Source organism: Myodes glareolus, chromosome 18, assembly GCF_982192425.1.
Source record: "Myodes glareolus chromosome 18, mMyoGla1.1, whole genome shotgun sequence".
Classification (NCBI taxonomy): domain Eukaryota; kingdom Metazoa; phylum Chordata; class Mammalia; order Rodentia; family Cricetidae; genus Myodes; species Myodes glareolus.
This window is the reverse complement of record NC_142043.1, coordinates 3,739,599-3,766,935: the sequence shown is the minus strand read 5'-3', so window position 1 is coordinate 3,766,935 and position 27,337 is coordinate 3,739,599. Positions and strand designations below refer to the sequence as shown.

General features: G+C 42.4%; 1 protein-coding gene and 1 long non-coding RNA gene across 2 annotated transcripts in view; one reads left to right on the top strand and one right to left on the bottom strand.

Moving 5' to 3' along the window:
* Positions 1–21,402, bottom strand: LOC148119052 (uncharacterized). The gene is made up of 2 exons (XR_015735394.1): positions 21,245–21,402; positions 1–1,042 (listed from the first exon to the last, which is right to left on the bottom strand). It is a non-coding gene; the product is annotated as an uncharacterized LOC148119052 (long non-coding RNA).
* The window catches only part of Kat2b (lysine acetyltransferase 2B), a 128,247-nt gene that overhangs the window by 4,804 nt on the left and 96,106 nt on the right, over positions 1–27,337 (top strand). Inside the window, exon 2 of the mRNA XM_085679374.2 lies at positions 24,575–24,701. Within this exon, the coding sequence (XP_085535500.1) occupies positions 24,575–24,701 (127 nt within the window). The remainder of the gene's footprint in view (positions 1–24,574; positions 24,702–27,337) is intronic.

The following is a 27,337-nucleotide window of genomic DNA, read 5'->3' as shown; positions in this document are numbered from 1 at the left end:
TCAAAATGCCCATTGTTTTATTAAGAATGATTCTCTCGGGTGGTTGAGTGCATGGTGGGGAGACAGACCAGCAGGGAGCCCATGTAGACCCGAAAACCACGTTCTCATCTGGGAGCCAACTCAAATACCCTGTGGAAGTAGTCCTGACCCGCCCTCCCCCAGGGGTCGGGACTGGCATGCTGGGATTTGGAGTCCAGAGCAATGCAACGGGATGGATGCTAGGGGCTGGGGGCTACGCTCCCAACTTAACATATGGCTTAAGATGAAGCCCCCTTCTTTAAAATGGAACCTGCAAAGTCAGGTCCTCACAATAAACACTTTAAAAATATTATTAATATTAATTTAATATTATTATTAATCAATTTAATTTTATTAATATTAATCCCAGCACTCAGGAGGCAGAGGCAGGAACTCTGTGAGTTCCAGGCCAGCCTGGTCTACAAGAGCTAGTGCCAGGACAGGCTCCAAAGCTACAGTGAAACCCTGTCTTGAAAAACCAAACCAAAATACATAAACCAAACTAAAAAACAACAACAAAACCCCCACATAATACCTCTGTGTTCTGCATAAACTACATAAAACAGGCCAAGTTACCTATCATATTGTAGAATGATTTCAGCTAATGGATTTACCTCCTGATAGATCTGGGTCTATTTGGTTTTAACAGGTACCTTTTCTGGTAGCCAATAGGTACTATGGTAGCTGTTTTGTTCCCTATGCCAGGGAATTTCCTTTTGATCTCATATTCTGGTCTGTTGGAGCACATGAGATGAGATACTGTCTTCTGAAACAACTGCTGAAACTAGAACGTCTTTGTCAGGGCTCAGTAGGGCTGGAATGCTAGTCAGAGGCCGGGAGGGGATTCAAGCAATGGGACATTCACCAGAAGCATCTGGTTAGCTGACCCATCTGAAGAGACAGGGAGCGATCACATCGGCTTCCAGCAAGTCCAGGGCTTGCAGCCATCTGGAGCAGGTTGTAGTCAGCTGTTTCCTGGATGGTGGCTGTCAGTCAAGTGGAAATCTGCGGAGACAGAAATAGGCTAGGGACAGAAGTTAAAGTTTAGGAACTTAAAAGAAAATCTTACATTTGTAACTTCCAGGCTCACAGTCCTAGTAACTGGGGGTGGAAGGAGTCCCAAGATCAGAAGAGCTATTTCACTATCAGGAACAGGCATGTGTGGAAACTTGGGCTGTACTTATCTGGAGTCCCTTTGACCTGTGAGAGGTGGATCCAAGTTTTGTGAGTTCTTGGACTCCCTGAAGCTTACATGAATTTTTAGTTTACTAATAGAGGTAAAAGTCTTAGATGTCTATTGTAATCTGCACTGAAATCCACACCTTTGAGTCCTCGCAAAAGTGGTAGCTTTGGGTTAGAAAGCATGAACATTTTTTTTTCCTGTCCAGAAAGCTGGATATATAGATTGAACAGAGATGTTTTTAGCCTGATGAGAAGCATCTTTACATCTAAACTTAGAAGACAATTGTTGTAGTTAGGGTTTCTGTTGCTGTGAAGAGACACCATGACCGTTGTGATGGAAAACATTTAATTTGGGCTAGCGTACAGTTTCAGAGTTTCAGTTCATTATCATCATGGCAAGACTCACGGTGACATGCAGGCAGATACATACTAGAAAAGGCATTGAGAGTTCTACATCTTGATCTGCTGGCATCAGGAGGCTGAGCCAAGCTGGGAGTAGCTTGAGCATATGAGACCTGAAGGCCCACTGCCACAGAGACACTCTTCCTACAAGGTCACACCTCCTAATGGCGCAGCTCCTCCCTATGGGCGGAGCATTCAGACTCAGGAGTCTGTGGAGCCCATTCCTATTCCAACCTCCACAACAACCAAAGGAAACTTAAAATCTTGAGCTTGTGACTGATAATAGGAACCAGTGCTCTGCTAGCTGACCAGAACTGCATTGATTAATGTTAAAACTGAACTTTCAAAATCGTAGTATAATAATAGCAATAGATGGGGGGCGGGGGAATAAACCTGAAACATTTCTTATCTTTTTTTACCTATCTTGATTAAATTTTATTGGGGGCTTTGAGTACCAGCCTTAGTACCCCCTCAGGGCTCAGAATTGGATGTCTATGGCAGGCAAGGATCTGAGGGTAAAAAAATTAACTGAAGTACATTACCTTTGCATGTTCTTTATTTTTTTGTGTGAGGGGGAAAAATGAAATAAAAGGGGCATGGAGGAGAGGAAGAAAATAAGGAGAAGAAAGGAGAGTAAGGGAAAAAAGTAGAATAACTAGTGAGGAGAAGGAGGAGAAGAAGAGGAGTAAGGAGTGATCCCCAGGAGGTTTCTAGTTTTTACCGACATAGTTGGAAAATTCCATAGGCGAAAACAATGATAATATGCATATTAAAATCACAAAAAAAGGCAAGTAAACTCTGACAAAGCTGTACTCTGGAACAGGTGACCCAACCATTCAAGGGGAAGCATCTGACTTTCCAAACCACTAGATAAAGTCATTAAACATCCCTGAATCCCGGATTCACCCGTTCTCCTCATCTAATCTCTTTGGTGATAACCAGTTTTGGGGATACCCAGATTTGTTTGTTAGCAAAGGTGGGGCCTGCTGCCTTCCTGCTCAGTGCCTGTCTTCTGTAGACATTTCTATGTGGTCTGTTAGGTAATTTTGTGGGATTACCTATGTAAATTTGACAGAACAAAGAGTGAATGCCTTTGCTCCAATGCCTTTTGGTGTGGGGGGGAATGGAGCAAGGTCACTTTGTTGCCTCCGCAGAGGTTACACTGCTGAGGTGTTCTGGGAATGAATCCCATTTTGAAGGGAAGAATCATGGCTTCACAAGGTTCCCACAGATATGGCAGCGACTTTTCCAAAAGACAAGTTTTCCCGCAGCTCTGCAAAATGGGTTGTTCGACGTGGATGTGTGCGACACACTTCCCGGGGATCTGCCTGCCTATTGGTTGTCAACTGTGCAATCACTGTATATATAGTCTTGTGGCTCCAAAACACTTATTTTTGTTTTGTTTTGTTTTTTTTTCAATTACAACTTGCATTTACACACCTTAAGTAATTTTCTTATTTAAGCATTCTTAGCCTCAGACCTTTACATACATACCTTAGAACACTTTCTTATATCCTCAGAACTTGCATAGACTTTAAACCTTTTTCTTTCCATCTTCCATTTACCAGAGGCATTCTTGAGAAGAGTCATTGCAAAACATGTTTTTTTCTTTTTTTATTGATATTTATTGAGCTCTACATTTTTCTCTGCTCCCCTCCCTGCCTCTCCCCTCCCCCACTTCAACCCTCCCTCAAGATCCCCAGGCTCCCAATTTACTCAGGAGATCTTGTCTTTTTATACTTTCTACTTCCCATGTAGATTAGATCTGTGTAAATCTCTCTTAGTGTCCTCATTGTGACAAATTTCATTTCTCCGAGTACCTTTTGGGTTACTTCCTGCAGGTTTGGTTATGCAAAGTTTGGTTATGCAAAGAATAAGTAGAACATTTCCTTATAATTTCCTTGGCTTCTTGCCAAGTGAAATTCTGAGGCTTCTAGCGCATTTCCTATTAGTAGCTAGTCAATTTCATCATTACCTTATGCCAAAGGACCTGGTACATCTATATGGGATTGGATATATGTTATACACAATGGATAATTTCTATTTCTGATTACTTGTTATAATTGAATAAATAACAAAGTTACTTCTGAATCATCTGGAATAAGTTTAGTGGTTTCAACTTGTAAAATGACTTTTTTGCATATTGAGAATCAGTAACTGTATTAAGAGATTCTGAGAAATTTAATATACTGTAAGAATATCATATAATTCTGATTGATTTTTATTCTTATTTTATAACTTTATCTTTGTTACGTTTGAGTCTTGAAGTTAGTTAAAATAAGGAGGCTAGGCAAACACTCTTAAGCCTTAATACGCCTTAAGTAAGGATACATTCTCTAAGCCAGTTGTTCCCAACCTTTGTAATATTGTGACCTTTCAAAAGGTTCCCCATGTTGTGGTGACCCCAAGCACAAAATCACTCTCACTGCCATGCCACAACCACAGTTTTGCCACTGTTAGGAATTGCAGTGCAAGCATCCAACATGCACACGGGCCTAGGCTACTCCCGTGAAAAGATCTTTCAGCCCCACAGGGTAAGAACTGCTCCAGGCTTTTCTCAGACTGCGTGGGTTGTTTTCTTGTGGCATCATAACTTAGGGATATTCCAGTTTCTGCTGTTAAGTGTTTGGTGCTCAAAGTTGTGGCCTCAGTTGTTAATCCATTTATTTATTTATTTATTTATTTTTAAGATCATTTATTAATAGTAATTAATAATATTTTAAAAGTTGTTTCTTAAAAATACATTTGTTTTAACCTAAATTTCTGTAAAACTCTAAAATTTCCTTTTAAAATAGTTTATAATTGCTTAACTGTATGTTTCTTGCAATATCAAAAAATAAAGTACCTTTTTTACTTCAAGAGAGAAGACACATGGCACAACCATACTGTGCACAAGACAAAATAACTCTCCATTAGTACAAACACTTCGCTCAATATCTGGGTTCATTCACTGTCCTTTGGACTTTCCCAAGGGTCTTGGGTCATCCCTCTGGCTCCACCCTTGGCAGCAAATACAGCCTGATTTCTAGATCCTAGCCAGTCCTGTTTAATTGCAAATGGAATTTCTGGTGACTATCACGTGGAGCAGGCATTTTCAAAACTGCTATGGTCTATTGCAACTGCGCTCTCTTTAGGAACTCAAGCCCTGCCACACACTCGCAAACTTCAGCTTCTATATGACCCCTTCATATCTCTAAAACCAATACTGTCTGGTTTATTCTAATGTTACAAAGTTTTACTTCCAGCAAAGTACATTTTTGCATATGAATGCTTGGAGCTGCAGCTTTAGTAGCTTATTAAACATACATTGTTTTAAATTCTATCTTTCATAATCCTTGTTTTCAGGACAGAAATTATCATATAAAAATCCATTAGAATCCAAAATTTTGTGGAGCCTGTTGTTGCCTCCTTGGTTGGCCCAAGCCACATGGTTACTCTTAATCAAGACATGAGATCTGCCTTCTCCACCCCTAGCAGAGAGGGCTATCAAAAGATGGCGGTGAAGTTGCTTGGCATCCACCCATTCCTGCCCTAGCAAAGTTGGCATTCAGCCATATGACTGCCTTAAGATGGTATCAAGGCATGCGTTGCTTATATTCCAAAATGGGATCATGCCATGGTTCCTCTAAGATTACATATACATAGATTTTTAAATGTCAATCCTGTGTTACAAGTTTTTTATTTTTTTATTTTATTTTTTCAAGACAGGGTTTCTTTGTATAATCTTGGCTGTCCTAGATCTAGCTCTGTAGACCAGACTGACATCTAACTCACAGAGACCCACCTGTCTCTGCCTCTCAAGATTGCTGGAATTAAAGGCATATACCACCAATGCCTGGTTCCCTATTACAAGTTTTAAGTTAACATTTTTTAAACAGATTTTTAACTATACCCAATAAAACAAACTCATAAATCTTTAGCTATAGAATGTTCGCACAAACACATCTAATTTGTGGCTGTTCTGCTTTGCTTTCTTCTCCCTGTCACAGTGTCAGATGACTCGACTGACATAGGAAAGAGGAAACATTTAAATATGCTTGAGTCTAGAGACAGGAGAGCCATAACCCAACTCTAGGGCCAGATTTCCAATAGCATAGAACAACTTTAATGTTATTCACTTCCAAAAGGCATCTGAACTCATGCTAACCCAAATCCAATGACCATAAAAGCAGCCATGGCAGTTGTGGCTGGTGGTTGACAGCAGCAGAGACAGCAAAAATATGACCAAGAAATACAACACAGAAAACTCATATACTCAAAGAAGAGCAGTCAGAAACAAAACATGTGGTGGCCACTTTTCATTCATACATTTTGCTTCATACATTTTACAACAAAACTTAAGAGACACACCAGAAAACAAAGACCTGTCCAAGTATATGAAAAAGACAGACAAAACTTTCTGCCCAAAACAGATGAACAAAACCTTTCATCCAACCAGAACCAGGCAGTTGGTGATGTCTCACTATTTGCCCTGGAAGGGAGAATCTTGGGGTCGAGGCCCTTCCATATTCCAGATAGGGATCTCACAGAACAGAACAGTTTATGACTCACTAGGAGGCTTCCATAGACACTTGCAGGTTTTCTCAGCACAGAAGTTTACCCTTACAGTCTGAGAACTAAAGATGAACTTGGACCCTTGGGATGTTTCAAGGTATGAGCCTCCTGAAGAGGCTCCTCAGCCTAGAGTTCAGGAGTGAAGGTCTGGCTTTAGAATTTGTGTGTGGGTAGTCCAAATTTCACTGGGGGTCTCCTGATGGAGGAGGGTTATCTGTCTATTGTGTTATTTTCATTCGTCAATAAAGAGACTGCCTTGGCCCTTTGAGGGGACAGAAAATTAGGTAGGCGGAGTAAACAGAACAGAATGCTGGGAAGAGGGCTATGAGGCAGACACCATGGAGCCAGCCACCAGGTCAGACATGCTGAATCTTTCCCGGTAAGCCACACCTCGTGGTGTGATACAGATTATTAGAAATGGGTTAATCAAGATGTAAGAGTTAGCCAGTAACTAACTCTCTAGAGATAATGGGCCAGGCAGTATTTAAATGAATACAACTTATGTGTTATTATTTCTGGGCCTAAGCTAGCCGTGTGGGAGCTGGCAGGATGAAAAGCAGGCTTGCCCGCAGCCCCTCACTGCAGTCTCCAGAAAATGTTAACCCCACTGGTCAAGAATAAGGCCACTACTACAATTTAGAACCAAATTTGAAGCAAGCTTTAATTAAATACTCACCATGTCCATACTGGGGTCCCAGGAAATGGCTATGAGTCATGTTTGGGGGCTTCAGTGGCATACCCCACAATTCACTGCATGTCTCCTCAGGCCCTTTCATGGGTGTCAAGCTGTATATCCTGACATATTCCCTGCCTATGTATACCTCCTGCCTAATATCACAGCCTATTGTAAGATGAAAGTCACCACTGACCCTTCAAAAATCATTGATGTATTTGTGTGTATACATCAGCATGCACACTCACGTTGAGTCACAGGGCAACAGTTCGTGTGACAGCTCTGGCTGTCTTGGAACTAGTTCTATTACCCAGGCTGGCCTCGAACTCACAGAGATCCATTTGTCTCTGCCTCCCAAGCACTGGGGTTAAAGGCATGGGCCACCACTGCCCGGCCAGAGGACAACTTTTTGGAGCTAGTTTTCTCCTTATACCTTTAGTCTTGATCATTTTTACCCACTGCGACATCTTACTTGCCATTGACTGACCCTTCTTACAGGAGTGCATCTTTCACAAATGAGGGAAGGTATGGGAATTTGATCATGGGACCCATGTAAAGGTGGAAGAACACTGACTCAATATGTGTGCATGGCATGTGTGTCCTCCTCCATCATGAACACACATGCCATGTTGATTATGATGATAGTGATGGTGGTGGCAGTTGGAGAAACGATGGCTCAGTAGTTAAGAGCTCCAGCTTGTTCACAGCCCATGTAGAATGGCTCACACCAGACTTGTAACTACAGCTCCAGAGGAGCTGGGGTGGCACTCTTCTGGCCCCCACAGGCATCTGCACACTCACATGCATATACAAATACAAATTAAAAAGTAATTATAAAGTAGTTCTGATTGTGGTATAGGAACTCCATAGTTCTCACATCTGCCCAGCAAGCATCTTATCCTGCAGACACAGTTGTAAACTGCTTTATTTCCTTATAACTTGAGAATCCTTGCAGGTAAGAAGATGTGCCTAGTAAGCCCAAGTCATTGCTGGTTTACAAGGTGGATCCAAATTAAAAGTATACTTTTGGATATTCTTCAAGTTGGCAACATTGTTACAATAAGATTCAAAACAGGGCCTGGCAGTGGGTGGTGCATGCCTTTAATCCCAACCCTCGGGAGGCAGAGGCAGGCGGATTTCTGTGAGTTTGAGGCCAGCCTGGTCTACAAGAGCTAGTTCCGGGACAGGCACCAAAGCTGCAGAGAAACCTTGTCTCAAAAAACAAAACAAAACAAAACAAAACAAAACAAAACCAGAACAAGGTAGAGAAAATGACATTAAAAAGATCTGGGTTTTGTGACCCTATGCCTCTGATCTCTGATTTAGGAGGAAGAAGCAGGAAGATAAAGAGTCCCAGGGCAGCACCAGCTACATACTGAGTTTGAGGCCAGCCTGGGCTACTAGGGACCCTATCTCAAAAATAAACAAAATGAAAAACCAAGACAAGATCCCCTTTCCTCTCTTGCACTGGCCTTGACCCTTTTCAGCCTCAAATATTCTGAGATCCTTCTGCCTCTGCCTTTTACCAAGCCTTGCTTGAAAAATTTGTACTCAGCTGTCAAATGTATAGCATACATTTTATAGGTGGTGACCCCTCCAAAGACTGGTAAGTCTCAGGGCCTAGTACACAGACATTTGTGCTATTTGGCAAATTCAGAACAAAAAGGTTGGTAGAAAAAAAAAACACTAAATTTAATGTTTTTGTGTGTTCTCAGAAAATTTTCAAGCTTACAAAAATTTACAGATTGTTGTTATGATTTCAGCCACAATAAGGCGGACACTTCTGGGTTTTAGGGCCATGTGTGTGTGGACAAGCCCTCAGGCAGAAGAGCCTAATGGCTAAAATCACAGCATTGTAGCTGTTATTACTGTTATTGTGTGTGTGTGTGTGTGTGTGTGTGTGTGTGTGTGTGTGATATGCTTGTGTGTATACATGCTGAGCTCAGGGAACTTGTGGAATTGGTTCTCTCCTTCCACCATTATGTGAGTTCTCACCTTACTCTAGTGAGCCTTGTGGGTAAAGTATAGTATTGCTGTTTCACAAAGGAACAATGTGAAAATAATGTTGCAAGGAATCTCCTTTTGTAAAAAAGGTGCTCCAAAATCCAAACTGTGCAGTTAGTGACCAGAGTGAGCCAAGATGACATCTGTCTTTTTATCCCTGTGATAGGTGCTGACTGCATCTCATCCCATTGGGATCCTTTTTGAGACAACAGCCTTAGCTGTCCTGCAACTAGCTTGTAGACCAGGATGGCCTCAAACTCACAGAGATCTGCCTTCCCTGCCTCTTGAGTACTGGGATTAAAGGTGTGCACCACCACCACCACCACCACCACCACTGTCTGGCTCAATCCCTCCTACCTTACCTCTCCTCCCTCTCTCTTCTTTCTCATTTGTAATGGTTTAAATAAATCGCTCTGGTCCCTGAGTGGTGGCAGAGGGTCACTGTGGGTGGTTTAGGGCTGTGGTGGGTGGGAGACTATGGCAGACTGGAGAGCACCTGGTCCCATGAGGGGCTGTGCGGTGGGTGAGAAACTGAGGCCTATTAGGCACGCCATGCAGAGTGAGGTTAAATATTTATTTAGTGTCTTATGGAAGGGAAGGGGAAAGGGGAGAAGAAGGTAGGAGGGGGAAGAGGAGAGAGAGGCAGAGAGGAGGGGGTGGAGAGAGGACGGGGGAAGAGGATTGTAGCCACTACACTAGCTGCCTTTTCTGGAGAGAGACAGAAAGGAAGGAACTCAGGCTGGAAACAGAGGAAGATCCACCTGCCTTGGTGGACGGGGATGGCGTGGGCGGGGCTTGTCTTTTAAAGGGACAGGACAGACCATTATACTCTCATCTCTTTTTCTATAATAAAAAGGTGGGAAGTTAGGAACAACAGGTTAAAGGAATTGGGATGGTGGATTCTCAAGACTGCTTCCTGCTTATTTGTGGGCGTCATCTTGAGGAGAACCTGAGAAAAGCTGGATGCTGGTCACATCCTGGGGTAGCTGTTGTCTTTGATCCTGTCTGGTGGTGGTATGGAAATGTCTGGTGTCTTTTACACCTGTTTAAGGTATTGGCAGAACAGAGGACAAAGTTAAGTTTAGGAAAAAAAAAATTAGGACCAGGGAATTAAGAGGGATGTATCTGACCTGTTTGAGGTGGATCCTTCAATTCGGCTCCCTGGAACTTACAAGGATTTTTTGGGTTTGTGAAAACATAAGTTTTAAACAGTAGCATATTTATATCAGAATGACTGTGACAGATATTTTTACATAATGAAAAGTATCTTTAAGATTATAAAAGGCAGTGTGAGAATTTTGTTAACTTGTACTTGTAGAAATTTGTTTGGTGAAGCTGTCCTTTTAAATTGACAAAACCTCTTAGCTGTCAAACTGCATCAGAGATCTTTAAGAAGGATAAAATTTTACTTGAGTTATTGATTCAAAAACAACAGAGCACTTATTTGGTTGGCATCTAGAGCTGCTCCTCAGAATCCTCCGTGGTCGCTGTGTTGGACCCTGGAGTCCAATCACCAAGGAGGAGTCGCCCCAAGAGACCATCTCTCACACCACAGCTTATGTAAAAGCATGAGGATTTTATTAATTCTGTCATGACAGGGTCTTTCAGCATTAGAGGTCAGAAAGACCCTGAATAGCTGGTACAGGCTACTTTTAAAGGAAAAAGTCACAAAAGGAAGGGGAGTGTCTGGGGGGTTGTTCTTTAACTGTTATGATTGGCTTATTCAAAAGGGCCATTACCAATAATTGTTTGGAGAGCAGTTGCCAGATCAGATGAGGTAAGGGAAAACATCTGAGGGTCGCTTTGCCCTTTTCCCAGGGCCTGAGTCAAAACATCAGTAACTGAGGGTTATCTTGCCCCTCCCTATTTAGGGAGATAGAAAGTTCCCAACATCTCAGTACATGCATGTGTAGCTGTTAGGTCCTTAGTTTCCAGGGGGGAGGGGAGAACTACTGCTGAGACTGAGAGGGTTCAGAATTGTCCTTAGAATTGTCTTAAAGTTTTACAGCTGAGGCCTTATTTGCCTTTTGCTGTTTAGCACAGGGCCTACCATGCTCCAGAAGATCCAGAGGGCTAAGAATCCTGTGGGAAGACAAGCCTACCTTTGCCTGAGCAGCTAGGCTGTCGCTTCTGGTGATTTTGTCCACTGTCTGGAGATCTTCAGTTTAGATGAAAGGCAGTTTTGTCCAGTGGTCAGCACTTGGCAATTGAAGTGAATTGTGGGTGAACATTGTTTGTGCCCGTTTTTCTTCTGTCTTCTTTGGAGTAAGTAGAGTGCTGCTGCTAGGAGGCAATCTGTCTCTTTTGTTATGAAAAGTTTTTTTTTTTAATAATTAAGCATTTAAATGTCATATTCCCCAGACCTCTGAGCAGCTGAGGGCTGTTGACTGGGTATAGATAAGTTATAGAATCTACCTGGAGAGCTGGGTCTGAGCTGGAATGTACTGGCTCTCAACTTAACAGGTGATGTTTGTCCTTGTGAAAGACAAAGTAGGAAAGAACTGTTTGCAATAAAGCTTAACAGTGGGGCTGACAATGGCAGAGAACGACTTAATGTATTTTAAATCAGGTTTGGATTAAATACACGGTATTTTTGTAAGAGACTTAAAAGTACATACCAGTTTAAAACATGAGACTTATTGTAGTTTGGAATGAGATACAATGAACAGACAATTATAACATTTATCAGTAATTATAGGTGCATTTAAGTTACATGTATGTACACACACAGTGAACATAAATTGGGCAAAGTGGATTGTCTTGGTGGGCCCTACCAAAGGCATGCCACTGCGCAAAACACACATGTAACAGAGTCAGCTAGAGGAATTTAAAGACAAAAACATAAGTAAACCGTAGGTTCGGTCAGGATATATACCTCAGTAAAGATGGCTGACCAGACTTGATCACCTGACCTGGCTGTCAGTTAAGATGGCAGCGAGGTCCCCTGACCTGGCCATCAGTTAAGATGGTGGTAAGTTCACCTTATCTCAGTTAAAATGGCAGCGATCACATGTTGTATGGAAAAGCCATGTTTTCTTTTTTCTTTTTTTTGAGTAGTGGGAGTTTTAAAAATAATAACAAGAGAGACCTAGAGGTGTGGTCCACCCTGTTTCCACACCACCGCACTACAAGCCGTGGTGGGGAGCAAAGGCTGGAATTGAAAACAGCTCCCTCACGGATCTGACTAATCTTGTCGGTTTCTGCAGGACCAGAGGTAGTGGTGGCAGGGATAGTTTGAGGAAAAGCAGAGCCAGCAGGACACCAGCAGAGCATTCATAGGTGGTGGCTGATAGTTTGAGGGTTTATACCAAAGCTGAAAATGTGAAAACCCACGAAAACACCGCAGGGCCTATAGAAGGACGTCTCCTCTCTACAGGCGGCGTGTTAATGAAACAGCAACACCCCAAAGCCTATAGGAAAACGTTTTTCTCTACAGTCTGGGTGTTAAAACCTGCCTGGCTCCAGTCTGGGTGATTCAGAAGCCAAAGGCTAGAGGCTGCTCCGAGTGGTCTCTCACGGTAGGGAGAAAAGAAAAGAAAAGAAAAAGAAAGGAGAAAGAGAAATCGGAGGAACCCCAGGCCCCAAATTGAATGCACTGACCAGTGTGTGCAGTGCTAGCATTGGAGGACCAACCCTGTTTGGGAATTGAACTCGGAGGGTCTTGTGCATGCTAGGCAAGTGCTCTGCTTCTGAGCTATATCTTAGTCTTTTACTGAGGACTCAAATTTCAACATCTCATCCTTTCTCTTGGCTATCTAAAGTAGCACCATCCACCACTCCATCACATTAATCATCTATTGAGGTTTATGTTGGGGTTAAACCCCACTAAACCTCTCAGAATTCACTTTAGCAAGTGAAAACCTGACTAGTAAGATCTGAGGGTAAACAGAATAAGTTAGTTCACATCAGTCTTTTTATCATGTCAGAATATATTTATTCTTTCTCTGCTCTCTCTAATGCTCCCTTGATGTTCCCCTTTTGATGTTTCTCACTGTTCTTTTAATTTTCTTCATTGTTTTTCCTTGCTGTTCCCTTTCGATGTTCTTTGTTCTTCACCCCTTCCCACAAGTTTTCCAGTTTATATACCCACACAGACATAGTTAACAAGAGTGCACTTTTTAGGGCTAACAGGATGGATAAAAGACTGACAAGGTAGGCTCCTTGTGTCTCAGAATGGCTGGGAAGCTCCCAGGCCGACCAAGAGGATTAAGAGTTTACCCCCAACCAAGCACTATATCTGCTGGCACCCAGTTAAGAAGGAATTTCTTTCTCTGGGGCTGGTATAGTGACCCAAGGTTTTTCCTGTAGATTTTAGGGGTAAAGGTACAAATGGTCAATGAAAGGTGAAGGTAAGGACAGAATATTAATAGCGTGTTAGGGTAGAGCAAAGATTATACCTTCCTGAGTCTGCTGCTGGAGAATTCAGTGCTATCCAGACGTGTTTATCAGTCAGAGCAGACATTCTGTCTCTCTGCTCAGTGCTTCCTGCTCAGGGCTTCTTTCTGGTCAATAATAAGTCCTGCCAATAGCTTTATGTAGATTTGACTATTAGAATGAATGAATTTGACTGAGTGAATGCTTTCACAGTAGGGCTCCATAGTGTGGAGGAAGGCATACAGTTGCCAGTGTAGGAAAAGGCAGGTTTAAAGAGTACTGTATACAATGTTGGCATATTTTGGGATGAATCCCATTAAAGAAGGGAGAAACGTCATGATTTCACAAGATTTCTACAGAACTGACAGTGACTATCCAGAAACAAGTGTTCCTGAAGCTTTGCAAAGTGGGTTTCCCACCCGATCATGTTCCTGTGGCTTTATCTACGGGTCTGTCAGCTGGACTTTTACTGCATAACACTTATGGCTTACATCAACCGTCCTTTTCAATTTTTTGCTATACTTATTAACAGTTGGAAATCCTTATGTATATGTTCTATATATAGGTTACATACATATGATATATAATGATAAATAACATAATAACATATACTATTATATTATATTGCAGTGCTGAGGATGGAAACCAGGACATCTCAAAGGGTAGGCAAGTGCTCTTCTAAACTACACCATTAGAAATCAAAAATTTAAAAGCCATTTCTTGCCCATGTGCTAAGTAAGCCCCATGAAGCAGAGGCTTTGTTTTATTTCACATAGCAGGAAGGCTGTATCTCATACATACTAGGCACCCTAAAAATAGCTATTGAATAAAAAAAAATTCAGAGGCTTTGTGAGATTACAGGAAAAAAAACCTTTTTTTTTTTGGTTTGTTTGGTTTTGTGTGCTGGAACTCACTCTGTAGACCAGACTAACTTTGAATTTACAGAGATCTATCTGCCTCTGCCTCCTGAGTGCTGGGATTGAAGTGGTGCACCACCATACCTGGCAAGAAAACACTTTTAAGGATGGGACAAGTAGCCATATGTGGTGGCTTATACCTATAATCTTGACAACCTGGCACTGAGTCAGGGAATTGCCTAAACTTTGAGGCTAACCTAGGCTTCCTAGTGAGTTCCAGGCCATTCTGAATTGCAGAGCGAGACTATCTTGAAACAAAAGAAGTGAGAAACTTCGGTTCTCAAAGGCTTTGCAGCTGTGGGTCCAAAGCAGAGGGGTTGGGAGCTGGAGAGAGGCGTCTCCAAATGTGGCTCTCTTGACTCACAGCTGGCTTTTCTTTTTCTGTTCAGGCTTTCATTATTTAATCCAGGATGGCTCATGATTCCAGTGCCACCTGTCCGTCTTTGGTTGTTGGTCATTAGTGAGAACAGGGTCTTCTCCTTGGCTTCTGTTGGCCTCAAACTTGATTTTCCTGCTTTGTCATCTGACCTTGGGGTAGATTTGATAACAAACAATGCTTTTCTCATTGCTAGAGAATCAAGCAAAGAGAAGTCAGAACAACATTTTCACTTCTTTCTGAACAAATACTGTGAGTTTCCCCCAGGTGAGATAGCACAGCTCTAGAATCTCATCTAGGCTGAGGCAGAAGGACCTCAAGTTTGACGCAAAGGAAGGGTTTGTGTCAAAAAACCAAAACCAATAGCAACAAAAAGGTGAATTTCTGCAAGTACTGTGTCCTTGTCTGTATATTAGAATCATATTTTCATAAAGACACCGTAACTGTTAAGAAAGACATGGTGGCATACACTTTTAACCCTAGCACTCAGAGCCCAAGGCAGGTGGATTTCTGGGAGTTACAGACCAGCTTGGTCTACATAGCGAGTTCCATGGAAGCCAGAACTACATAGAGAAATCCTGTCTCAAAAAAAGAAAAAAAAAAAAAAACAACCAATCAATCAACCAAAATAAATGTATATGGTACAAAAAAAGGTCTTTCCAGAAATTTTAAAAGCCTATTATAGTGATGAAAAAGAATCATCAGTTGTATATAAAAACTACATAGCATAATTCCTATTTAAATGTTTTAAAGTAAAGTTGGCAATAGGTTGTCTTTGTTTTTTTGTTCATTTGTTTAGGTGCCAGCTATTCCTCCCGCCCTTTTTTCTCCCCCTAAGGTCACATGTGAACTAATCCAGCGCTCAGACTTTCAATGTAGCTAAGGTTGACTTTGAGTTCTGATCTTCTTGCCTTGACCTCTGTGAGTTCTGGCATTACAGACCTATGCCACCATACCCAGCTTTATTATTTTAAAATCATGGATATATTGATTTTGGAAAAAAAATGAACTATGTCCTTGGAATGAATATCACCTAATCTCTGAAGGAGGCATAGACCCATCTCTTTGATTGCCTCAGGGTGCTAAGTTCCAAAGAGACCACTCCCGATTTTTTCTGTGCCCTGCTGCAGTCATCTGGGTTCCTTCTCCCTGCTGTGTGGGAGATTCCAGGACAGGGCCCAGACCAAGGACTGTCAGCCACTGTCTCAGTGATGGATGGTGGCTGCACTAATTTGCATATCTGCTCTAACAAGCTGGTGTTGAAATAGGCTGGCAGAATGCCAAGGAAGCCAAGGGCAGCATACTTTGAAATAACAGTGAGTCATACAACCCAGGATTGCACATCCCCTCAGGACCGACTACCTGACTCTTCTTGCATCTGAAAAGTGCTTGGCCCAGCATTGCTGTCTGTGTAAAAGGACACCAAAGGCACAGGAGCTTCTTGCTACAGAGACAATAATGCAGGAAGAAAAAAAAATTAAAGTGAAAATCAAATTTAAAGTCTCCACAGAGACTTTTTAAATTTAAAAACTCCACATCTTGAGTTGGAAGTGTAGAGGAGAGTGGTGTGAACTGAATGAAAACAAGCAAAGAATCAAAGTAGGAGACCCTCAGCTCAGGGTGGCTAGAACAACATGGACCTGGGTTCAAATTTCAACATGTCTCTTTGCATCTGTGTGGCCCAAAATGGGCTCCATAGTGGTGGATAGTGACACCAGTTTTTCCATTCACTCAACATTTTTACTCAAGGTGTCAAGTGTTGATGTAGATGCTGTGGGGTGCAATGACAGGTGGGTCCATATTCTCATTCTCATAGAGCTTGCTTTCTGGTAGCAGAAACAGATGGTAAGAAAGAAAGTAACAGAATGCGGTAAGTGCATGGTAAGGAAGACAGAGAAGGTTATGATAGTGCCTGGGGACTTCCCTCCTGCCATCCCCAGTAGGAACTGCGCAGAGGCCCTTTCTAAGTGAGGAATGTGCTGGGGATTGAAACGAGGGCCCCACATTCGAGGCAAGTTATGTCCCAAGCCTGAGCAGGATGCTACTTGTGTAGCTTACACTGGCCTGTAACTCCCTAGGAAGGGTTGGCTGACCTTGAATTTGTCACAGTCCTCCTTCTTCTACCTCAGCCTTGCACGTGTCTGAGTTACCAGTGTGCCTCTCCATGCTGAGACAAGAACAGTTCTGTCATTCTGGAGATTCCCCTTCTGCTACCCTTTCCCCCAGTCCCACCCCCACCCCAAGGAGCTGCTTCTGAATGGACTCTGTCCAGTTTTATCATTTGGTGGTGTAGAACTTGTAACTCCAGTCGCTCCATTAATAGAATAAAATTTTCAAGTCCTACTGGGGTCACAGGATAAATTTAAGGCCATCCTGGGCACACTTTAGATCTTGTTTTAAAGAAAAACATTAAAAAGAAAGCTGAAGGTGTATCTTGAGAGGTTCTATCCTTGAAAGGTTCTGTATCTTGAAAGGTTCTGTATCTTGAAAGGGTCTGTCCTTGGTACCATTACCATCACCAGAAAAAGAGTAGCACACTCTCCTTTAATGCATCAGTGGTTTTCAGATGCATACATGTAGCTGCATTTATCAATAGTCACTTTCTTTTGGTGTGGGCAAACAGAGGCAGGGTCTCACATAGCTTAGGCTGGTTTCTGACTGCCTGGGTAGCTAGCATGATCTGTCGCATCACCTCACCCAGTCTGTGTGTCCCTGCACTTTAAGAAGGAGACACTACAAGATATTTTCCAGTGCCAGACCTGAGTTCTGGTATTGGTTTTGGCCCCTTGCTCTTTGCCAGCTATGTAAACTCAGGCCAGCCACACCCTTCTCTATCACTGAGTTATTAATATGGCTTTCCTATGGGGTTGTTGGGAAAATAAGATGGCCTAGATCATGGTTGTTTTGAAAAGAATCAAATGTTCTATTTGGTGGTTAAGCAAGATTTAACAACAAGAACAAAAAAATGTAGTTTGGAATGGTCCCATCACTTGGGAGGCAGAGGTGGGCAGATCGCTTCAGATTTATTGGAACTGGAGTTATAGATGATTGTGAGCCGCCATGTGGGTGCTGTAAATTGAACCTCTGTCTTTCGCAAGAACAAATGCTCTGAGCTGTTGAACCATTTTTTCCAGTCCCTAATGGAGATTTTTCTTTTTTGTAATTACTCATCTTAATCCCCCAAATTAGGAGGCAGCAGGTAGATCTCTGTGAGTTCAAGGCCAGCATGGTCTATATAGCCAGTTTCAAGCCAGCTAGCGCTACATAGTGAGACTCTGTCAGAAAAGAAAAACACTGTGTTTAAATAAACAGAAAATCATCACACAGCTGGATCATGGTAGCTACTTAACTGTCTGCCAAGTCTCAAACTATGTGGATTTCAGTGAATGTCTATATACAGTTAGAAAGGCTATTCTGGAGGATTTTAGATTTGAGCTTTTTTTTTTTTTGTAATTTTATTAAATTATAAAAGTTTCCATATCCGCCCCTCCTCCCTAGATTTGAGCTTTCAATTTCATTTTTTATGGACTTAACTGCCACCATAAAAAATAAAAACCAAAAAAAGAAGAGAAAGGAAGGATCCTCTTTCTTCTTCTTCTTCTTCTTCTTCTTCTTCTTCTTCTTCTTCTTCTTCTTCTTCTTCTTCTTCTTCTTCTTCTTCTTCTTCCCCTCCTCCTCCTCCTTCTCCTCCTCCTCCTCCTCCTCCTCCTCCTCCTCCTTCTCCTTCTTTTCTTTGTTTTTCGAGACAGGGTTTCTCTGTAGCTTTGGAGCCTGTCCTGGAACTAGCTCTTGTAGACCAGGCTGGCCTTGAACTCAGAGAGATCCGCCTGCCTCTGCCTCCTGAGTGCTGGGATTAAAGGCATGCACCATCACTGCCCGGCTGCTTTTCCTGAGTTTTCTACCAATGTAAATCTGTCTAGTATTTTCAACATTACAGAATTCTGTTGGATAGGATGACCGTCTTTCTCCCATTTTTTCCACATGACTTCCAAATATCATGAATGCTTACATATTAACACTAAGCAAACTGCAATTCTCTTGTCTGTCTGTCGTCTGGGGTGTGACCACACATCTATCCAACTCAGTTCCCTAAAGTCCCTCCAATGTCTTCAACTTACTCTAAGAAAGTCACTGCATTCACTGCATGCCCAGGATCCTGTTCACTGTAGGAAAGTCACTGCATTCACTGCATGCTCAGGATTTTGTACACTGTAGAAAAGTCACTGCATTCACTGCATGCCCAGGATCCCATTCACTGTAGGAAAGTCACTGCATTCACTGCATGCCCAGGATCCTCTTATGTGGCTAAAGCCACTTTGTGTCTCATTTTCTGGAGCTCATTTTCTTCTTCCTTGAATATGTCCTGTTTGCATAGACTTGCTCTTGGGAAATGATGTCACCTGGACAGCTGGCTCCTCCTTTGTGCCCAGGTTGTTGGCTCCTGTGATAATTGACTTGGTAGAGGCTACCTGAAAGGTGTCCTTCAGCTGTTATTCAGTTAAAGCCACCAGATTAACACTGCAAGGAGTTTTCTTAGGCAGCAGCTGTCATGCCTAATTACCAAGAGCTGTGAAAGAGGGTTTCCCAAGGGGACCACTTATCTCTGAGAACAGTAGCCTGGCTGTAACAATTGGAAGGGAAGATGAAGGCCAAAGTGGAGGGCAGTTCAAAGCACATGTCAGAGATGTGTTTTTGGCAGCCAAGACAATAGAGTGCACTGGTTTGTTTATCTCTGGTGCTGTGGTTGGAACTCAGGGTCTTGTACATTCTAGGCAAACACTGAATCACTGACCTGCACCTCCAGCTTTCACTGACTGTTTCTTAAAGGACTTATTTCCTCCTTCCAGGGTAGATAGTGAATCACACATGTTATCAACACTGTACACTGAGAATGACATTTTCCTGGGCATGAACAGGTGCCATAAGTGTTCTCCAAACTTGACCCAGAAAAGGAATCCTCACAAACAAGCATGACTCAGGGAAATTTATGCATCATGGGGTGTTTTTTTAACCACTTTAGGGTTATTGAAGCTTTCTACCCAAAACTGTAATGTCTACAGTGGAGACGAGGAGTGTGGGGAGATTTCCCTTCATTCTCCAGTGCAGAAAACACTTATAGTTATAATGTGAGCAATGTACACAATTTAATATTTTAGAAGCTTAGGGTGCCTAAAACTTACTATGTAGTCCAGACAGGCTTCAAAGTCCTCCTGCCTCAGATTCCCAAGTGTTGAGGTATGAACCACCATGCTATAACTTATCGTTTTGTTGTTACTTCATGTATCAGTTTCTTAGATCTATCTAACACATGATCACAAAATTGCTGGCTTAAAATAACAGTTGTGTGTTTGCTCTGGGGAGCCGAAGTCAGGGGCAGAGTTAAGCAAGGCTTGTTCTGCTAGAAGGTCCTCCTTCGTTAGTTCTAAAGCCCTTTCCTCTCCTCCTTCTCTTCCTTCCCAACCTTTCTTCTTCCTCCCTCCTTTCAGCAGGTGGCAACTCTTGGCAATCCTGGACAACTTGTTTGTCTGGTTTACTGCTCCAATCTTTGCCTCTTTGTTCAGTTGGACTTCTTCCCAGCTTGAGTCTTTGTGTGCAAATCTTTGAGCTTTGCCAGGGGGATGGAGGAGACACTGTTCATCCTACAATATCACACTAAAAAATGGTATGGCTGGGGTGTGGCCCAGTTGCATAGGATTTGTCTAATATGTTAATCACTTTGGTTGATCTCCAGCAAGAGGAGGGGGGGGGAGAGAGAGAGAGAGAGAGAGAGAGAGAGAGAGAGAGAGAGACTAGAACTTAAATTTCATTAAATTAAATGATTTTTTTTGACTGGTACTCTAAAAGTTATTATCATAATATGTAGTGAATATAAAATAATTAAGAATAATTTTAAACGTTGCTCTTTTTATCTTTGTATACATATCTTTGTATGTATAGGAGTGTAGCATGAATAATAAAACCCTGAGACAGTTATTGGGGCTCTATTGGAAAATAGAAAAGAAAGCCTAGTTGAGTGGGGTTGAAGCCTCACATGCAGTTCTGGAATGTACCCCTTTTGCTGCTATGGCCTATGCTTATGCCTAGAAAGCCAGAGACAAATGACTTTTTTGTGAATTTATACCCCAAACGTTTGGTGCCAAATGTAGCACGAATATTAAAAATCCAGAGACAGATATTGGGGTTCAACTTGAAGACCAGAAAAGCAAAGCAGCCAAGCTACTAGAGAGCTCTTACCTCTAAGAAATCTTCAGACTGAAAAAGAGAGCCAGTTCCTGTCTCATCTGTAGTGCTGGAATTAAAGGCGTGCACCACCACTGCCCGTCCTTTTTGGCTAACTAGTGTGGCTGCTGGGGTTGAAGGTGTGTACCACGTCTGCTTGGCCTGTTTGACTAACTAGTGTGGCTGCTTTGCATTCTGATCTTTAGGCAAATACAAATATTTTATTAAAATACAAATGAAATATCATTACATGGGATTGTATGCATAACATAGTGTCTTTGTATAGACTGTCTTTGAGAATGGCAAGGGCCTTTACTCGCTAGTCACCTCTTGTAATATGAGGGGGACGGCTTGTTGGGGTTATGTCCCGCCCAGTACCCCACAGCCGGCAATTCCCAAAGAAAATCACACGCAGGACTCCATAAGATTATAAACTGATTGGCCCATTAGGTCAGGCTACTTATTAGCTCTTATAACTTATGTTACCCCCATTATCCTTATCTATGTTAGCACATGGCTCAGTACCTTTTCTAGCAGGGCAGCTTACATCTTTCCTCTCCTGTGGTCTGGGCAGAACTGCTGAGGGAGCTTCCTCCTTTCCAGAATACTCCTCAAGGAAAGCCATATGTATTGAATCCCCGGACATATTTAAGTACAGTATCTATTCTGTGGAAGAATAGGTTTAAATTAGTGTGATTAATATTAAATAGAAGAAATGTTAGACTTGATTATTATAAACCCTCCTGCTTTGAGACTTGTGACTAGAGGTTTATGAGCCCTGGGGAACAGGTCTATTATTTTATGTTAGGCAGAGGCAAGTAAACTTGTCGTTCTCAGCTGTCTGCACTAGGTCCATGTGGTAGTGAAGTTATGACCTGAAAGTCTGCAGGCTTCAGAGGTGGTTATTTGTTCACCTGAATTTCAATGAGGAAGGCAAGTTTTTTAAGTGTTTTTTTTTATTGGTCTGATTTTTAACTTTTATTTATTTTTATATATGTGAGTGATTTGCCTGCCTACATACCTGTTGTTGAGGAGACCAAGAGGGAATGTCAGATTCCCCGAGAATGGTGTCACAGAGCCACCATGTGGGGTGCTGGGAATTGAACTCAAATCTCCTGGAAAAGCAACCAGTGTGCTCTTAATTGCTGAGCTATCTCTTCAGTCCTTTAAACATATTTTATTTGTATTTGTTTATTTTTAATTTTATGCACATGGGTGTTTTGTCTGCGCATATGAATGTGCTTTTATAAGCAACCACACAGGGAGACAAGTTTTGGGTCCTTGAATTCTCTTTATCCGATTAGTACTGGGGACTGAACGTAGTGTCTTGCATGAACAAATCCCTCCGGCTGGCTTTCCCTTCCTGGCTGCACTGCAGCTCCGCATCCTTGTGGTCCTCCTCACAGTGCTCCTCACCTGCGCTGTCGTCTCCTTCTCTCTGCAGAGTACTGATGCCTTGAAGTAGAATTTGCTCGTTTTGTTGCCTGGCAGCTTGCTGAGCCAGCAAAGGCTGTTTGTTTTCTGTCGTATAGCAAATGTGCTGCCATTTTCCATCTCAGCCTGGGCTTTTCCTCCCTCTTGGAACTGTGACAACCATGATACCCACATGAGCAGACTCAAGAAGCTTGTTCTTAGACAGGGACAGAAATGTAAGATCATCCTACCTGTTCTTATAGAGACAGGGTATGAGAGGGGGCTTATGAAAGGGAGAAATGTCCAAGTAGTTATAGTGGCATATTATTTGTGTTTTAGTAAGTAAAGCTTACCTGAAGATTAGAGAACAAAGCAGCCATACTTATCAGCCATATAGGCCAGGGAGTGGTGGCACACACCTTTAATCCCAGGACTCCAGGAGACAAGGAGTTTGGACCTCTGTGAGTTCAAGTACACCCTTGGCTACAAAGACTGACTCTTTCTAAAAGAGAAACAGAGCTCACACAAAGGTGATCTTAGCAGAGGCGATCACATACCTTTAGTCCCAGCACTAGGGAGGTGGGACAGGAGCAGTATGGCTCTGTGGAGAGAGGTAAGGGGAAGAATCGGGAAGTCAGTGAAGTGTGGAGTCTGAGGTTTGGTAGTTTGAGGATCGCCTCTTTGGTCTGAGTATTGATAGAGGTAAAGGGTCTCTAGTGGTTGGTTGTTTTGCTTTTCTGATCTTTAGGTTGAACCCCAATATCTGTCTCTGGGTTCTTATTATTTGTGCTCCATGTAGTCTTCTGGGAATGTACAGACGTTTCCTGGGGGGAATCTAAACTCTGCCTCTATCCAGGTGGTGGTGGCACACGTCTTTAATCCCAGCACTTGGGAATCAGAGGTAGGTGAATCTCTGAGTTTGAGGCCAAACTGGTCTATGGAGCAAGTTCCAGGATGGCCAAGGCTACATAGAGAAACCCAGTCAAAAAAAACAAACCAACCAAATAACAAACCAACTCTGCTTCTTTTCGCTCTGCTTTTGGGCCTTCTTAGTTGTTGCTGTGGCAGCTGGCATGGGGCTAGGGCATGCTAGTTTGCAGTGGTGTTATGATGGAGTTGGAGACTGTCGTGTAGTTAGCCCACCTGCCATATTAGATGCGGTAGTTTTGAGCAGTTCTGAAGAGGGATTCTGGTCTTCAAGTATCCTGTCATCAGAGATAGACAAGTGCAGCTAGGGTGCTGGGTGGAGTACGAGGTTCAAGGTTGATTGCCTTTCCTCAGTCTCTCTCCATCTTATTATTTTTAAAAGTTATGTGGTGTGTGTTGAAAGGTATATTCACATGCCTGCAGTTTCTGTCAGATTCCACAAGAGGGTGTCAGATCCTCTGGAGCTGTCCACCTTATGTTTTTGAGATAGTCTTTCATTGCAGCTGGAGCCTACTGCCTTGGCCAGTAGACACTGAAAGCATTAGTGTCTTAGGTTTTCTAGTGCAGCGACGAAACACCGTGGCCATAAAGCAAGCTGGGGAGGAAAGTGCTTATTCAGTTTACACTTGAGCTTTGCTGGTCATCACCGAAGGAAGTCAGGACAGGATCCTGGAGGCAGGGGCTCATTCAGAGGCCATAGAGAAGTGTTGCTTACTGGCTTGCTTCCCCTTGGCTTGCTCAGCTCACCTTCTTTTAGAAGGCAGGACCAGCAGCCCAGGGGTGGCACCACGCATCATAGGGTGAGCCCTCCCCATTCATCACTCATTGAGAAATGTCTTACAGCTGGATCTTGCAGACGCATTTCCTCAGCTGAGACTTTGTTCTTTCTGATGACTCTCTGTTTGTGTCAGGTTGACACACGAAACTAACCAGTACTACTTACTAGTAAATGATATCAGGAAAGGAATGGCTGCTTCCAGGAGTAACAGGATCATTAGGTCTAAGGACATTAGCTGAAGGCCTCCCAGCCACACAAGTATGGCAAGCCTGGTATTGTAAATAATATATCCTTCATGTTTGTTTGCTGTTTTATAGCCCAAGTTACCACACAGAGGCGAAATAAGTCAGCTTCATTCTTTCCTACAGAGCTAAGGAAGGAAACTTGAGATTCATATCAAATATTCCAAGCTCTTTCTTGTCCTCTCACTGTCTGGGAGTTTGGCTTGTTTATGAAGTTAGAGGTTCAGAGTGTCTAGGAATGGCCCATTTCCTTAATAATCCCCTGGGGAAGGCAATAGCAAAATATCTGGGCTGCAGATACTATCAGAAGAAGCAAAACTTAACCACCACCCAAAGCACCCCCTTTGTTCTCCCTTGGTTTTATTTCTCTTATATAGAAATTTCCATAGCATAGGTGTGAGTCCCTATCAGATAACTGGCGTACAGGCTCTCTGGTAAAACTGTCCATGGCTGTTCATTATAGAGCTCTGTTTCTCTCTTTGTTTCCTTTTCTAGGCAGAAGAGTCCTGTAAATGCAATGGCTGGAAGAACCCCAACCCCTCTCCCACTCCACCAAGAGCAGACCTCCAACAAATAATCGTTAGTCTGACTGAATCCTGCAGGAGCTGTAGCCATGCCCTTGGTAAGTCCCCAGATCAGCCTCCCAAAAGGGACTAACAACGTACTCTACCACATCTCACAACGTTTGTTTTGTGTCTGTGTACCATGTTTGTGTAAGAGCTGTGGCGGACAGAAGAGGGTAACAGATTCTTTGGAACTGGAGTTATAGATGGTTGTGAGCTGTCATGTGAGTGTTGGGATTCAAACCCAGGTCTCTGCTAGAGAGCTAGTGCTCTTAACCAGCTGAACTTCCCTCCAGTCTTCTTACCACTACTCTTAGGACAAATCTCCTCCACCTCTTTTTGGTGCTGAGAATGAAACCAGGGCTTTGCACATATAAAGCACATGCTTTGACACTGAACTATGACATCAGCCCTAGATGAATTTATCTTCCTTTTCTTACACACACACACACACACACACACACACACACACACACACACACCTAGCTGCCTTTCAGGTCTCATTGTGTAGCCAACCTGGTCTCAACTTCATGATGCTGCTGTGCTTTTTTCCTCAAGTGCCAGGATCACAGATACATGAAAATTCCGTTTCTGATCAAGTTCAGTGGGGAGCTGGTTGTTCTTAGATAACAGCATTTTGGTTATCTAATGTATTGCACTTGTCTGCCCGTGCTAAATAAGCCTGCTTTACTGTCCAGTATGGCAAGGATCAAGCATTGAACAAAATGGCATCACCAAGTCCTCCCTTACTCCTTCTATGCACCATCCATAAAAGGATGGCATTGTTGGCTTTGTCTTTCTTCACAGTTTGCTGTTGATTCAAGTGGTCCAGCCCCACCTCTGAGGTCAGCCCCCTGTTAAGCTGAATCTGATGTTTTGTTTTGTTCTCTGCTAGAGGGTATTTCAGTATTGATATTTCAGAGTAGGCAAGGACGATCTTCACTGGGAGTGGCTGCACTAAAGCACTTCTCAGAAGGAAACACAGTCTAGATCTCCCTGAAACCAGCACACTAAGAAGTGCATCCTTGTGGGTGTGATTAAAAGAAAAACACTTTCATTACAAAACATCTTGTTTGAAGCTGTAGACTGTGTTAATTATTTTTAAACAGTGCAAAGGAAAGAGTCCAAAAGTACCAGAGATGTCTTAACTTATAATATGCCAATTCTATAACTCATCTGTGGGTTAACAGACTGGGTGCTCTTTGAATTGAATCACCCGGGAAACACAATGTGCTTGATCTATGCCTGGGCTGTGTCTGTACTGAGTGGGAAATCCTGTTATTCCAAATCAATTATCATTTGAAAAAATTTTTTTCTTCCTTAGCTGGGAATTGTATGGTTCTGTGCATGTAATACATTCCAGAACTGTTACAAGTGACAAACTGCAGCTGATTTTGTTTCCCTTCATGTTTCTGAACGATCTTTGGCAGCAGATACCCTTCTTTTTCAATTCGTAGCGAAGAATGGAAAAAGAAGTATTCAATTATTTTATTCTGTTTAATTTTTTTTTGGTCCTCAGTGCTAGAAATCTAGCTGAGGACATTGTTTCAATTTCATACATGTGGACATATTTTGTCATATTCAATCTCAGTTCTATCCCCAACTCACTTATCTCCTCAAATATATCTCCTTCCAACTTTCATATCTCTCCTTCTCCTTTGTAATCTACTGAGTCCAGTTAGTGATGCCTTTAGGAATGTTGAAAAAGTTATGTTTTTATAGACTTATTTATATTTAAAGAACTAGGTACTGGATAAGATGACTTAGTGGTTAAAGAACTTTTGTACAAGCCTGATGACTTGAGTTCAATTCTTGGATCCCGTTTGGTGGAAGGAGAGAACTACCTTTCCAGAAATTGTCCACTGATGTGCATGCCCCCCCCAGCAATAAAAAAGCTACTGTTAAGAAAAGGGAAGCAATTTGTTGTTTGTATGAAGCCCTGCCCGTCTTAACTTAACCCTGAGTTCCACTCTCTGAGAATCTTCATGGAAAATAGCCCTTCTGAACCGCAGGGACACCATGGCCTTCCTGAGTACATCCCCATTTAATTAGTTTAGAAAACAGAACAGTGTAAAACAACCTTCCTAATGCTGCTACCCTTTAATACAGTCCTTCATGTTGTGGTGACCCCTAAGCATAAAATTATTTTTGTTGTTAGTTCATAACTGTAAATTTGCTACTGTTACGAATCATACTTAGGATATCTGATATGTGACATCTGTAGAAAGGTTGTTTGACCCCCAAAGAGGTCTTGACCCACAGTTTGAAAACCACTGCTCTACAGGAAAGAATAAATTTTGATTTATTCCTTTTTGTCAGCGATATAGTACCTTCATGTAGACCTCCTGCTTCAGCTTTCCAAAAGCCATTGCACTGGGAATCCCCCACCACTCTTCTTCCTAGACAGCTTTCTTAAACGGAAACATCTGTACATTTTCAAGAACTCTTAGGATTATTGCTGGAATGCTTTTCTCAGGGGTCTAGAAAATTGTTTTGTGAGATTACACTATTCTCCCCATGCTTACAACATGCAATCATAGAAAGTGGCTGACACACACCAACTAGTTTAACAAATACCTTGGATACATTGCCAATGTAATGATCATTAACATTTGTTTATTTTGTTTTATCTAACTCCTACCACTCCTCCTCCATCTTTTATCCCCTCACCTCCACCTTTTGGGTATTTTAAGAA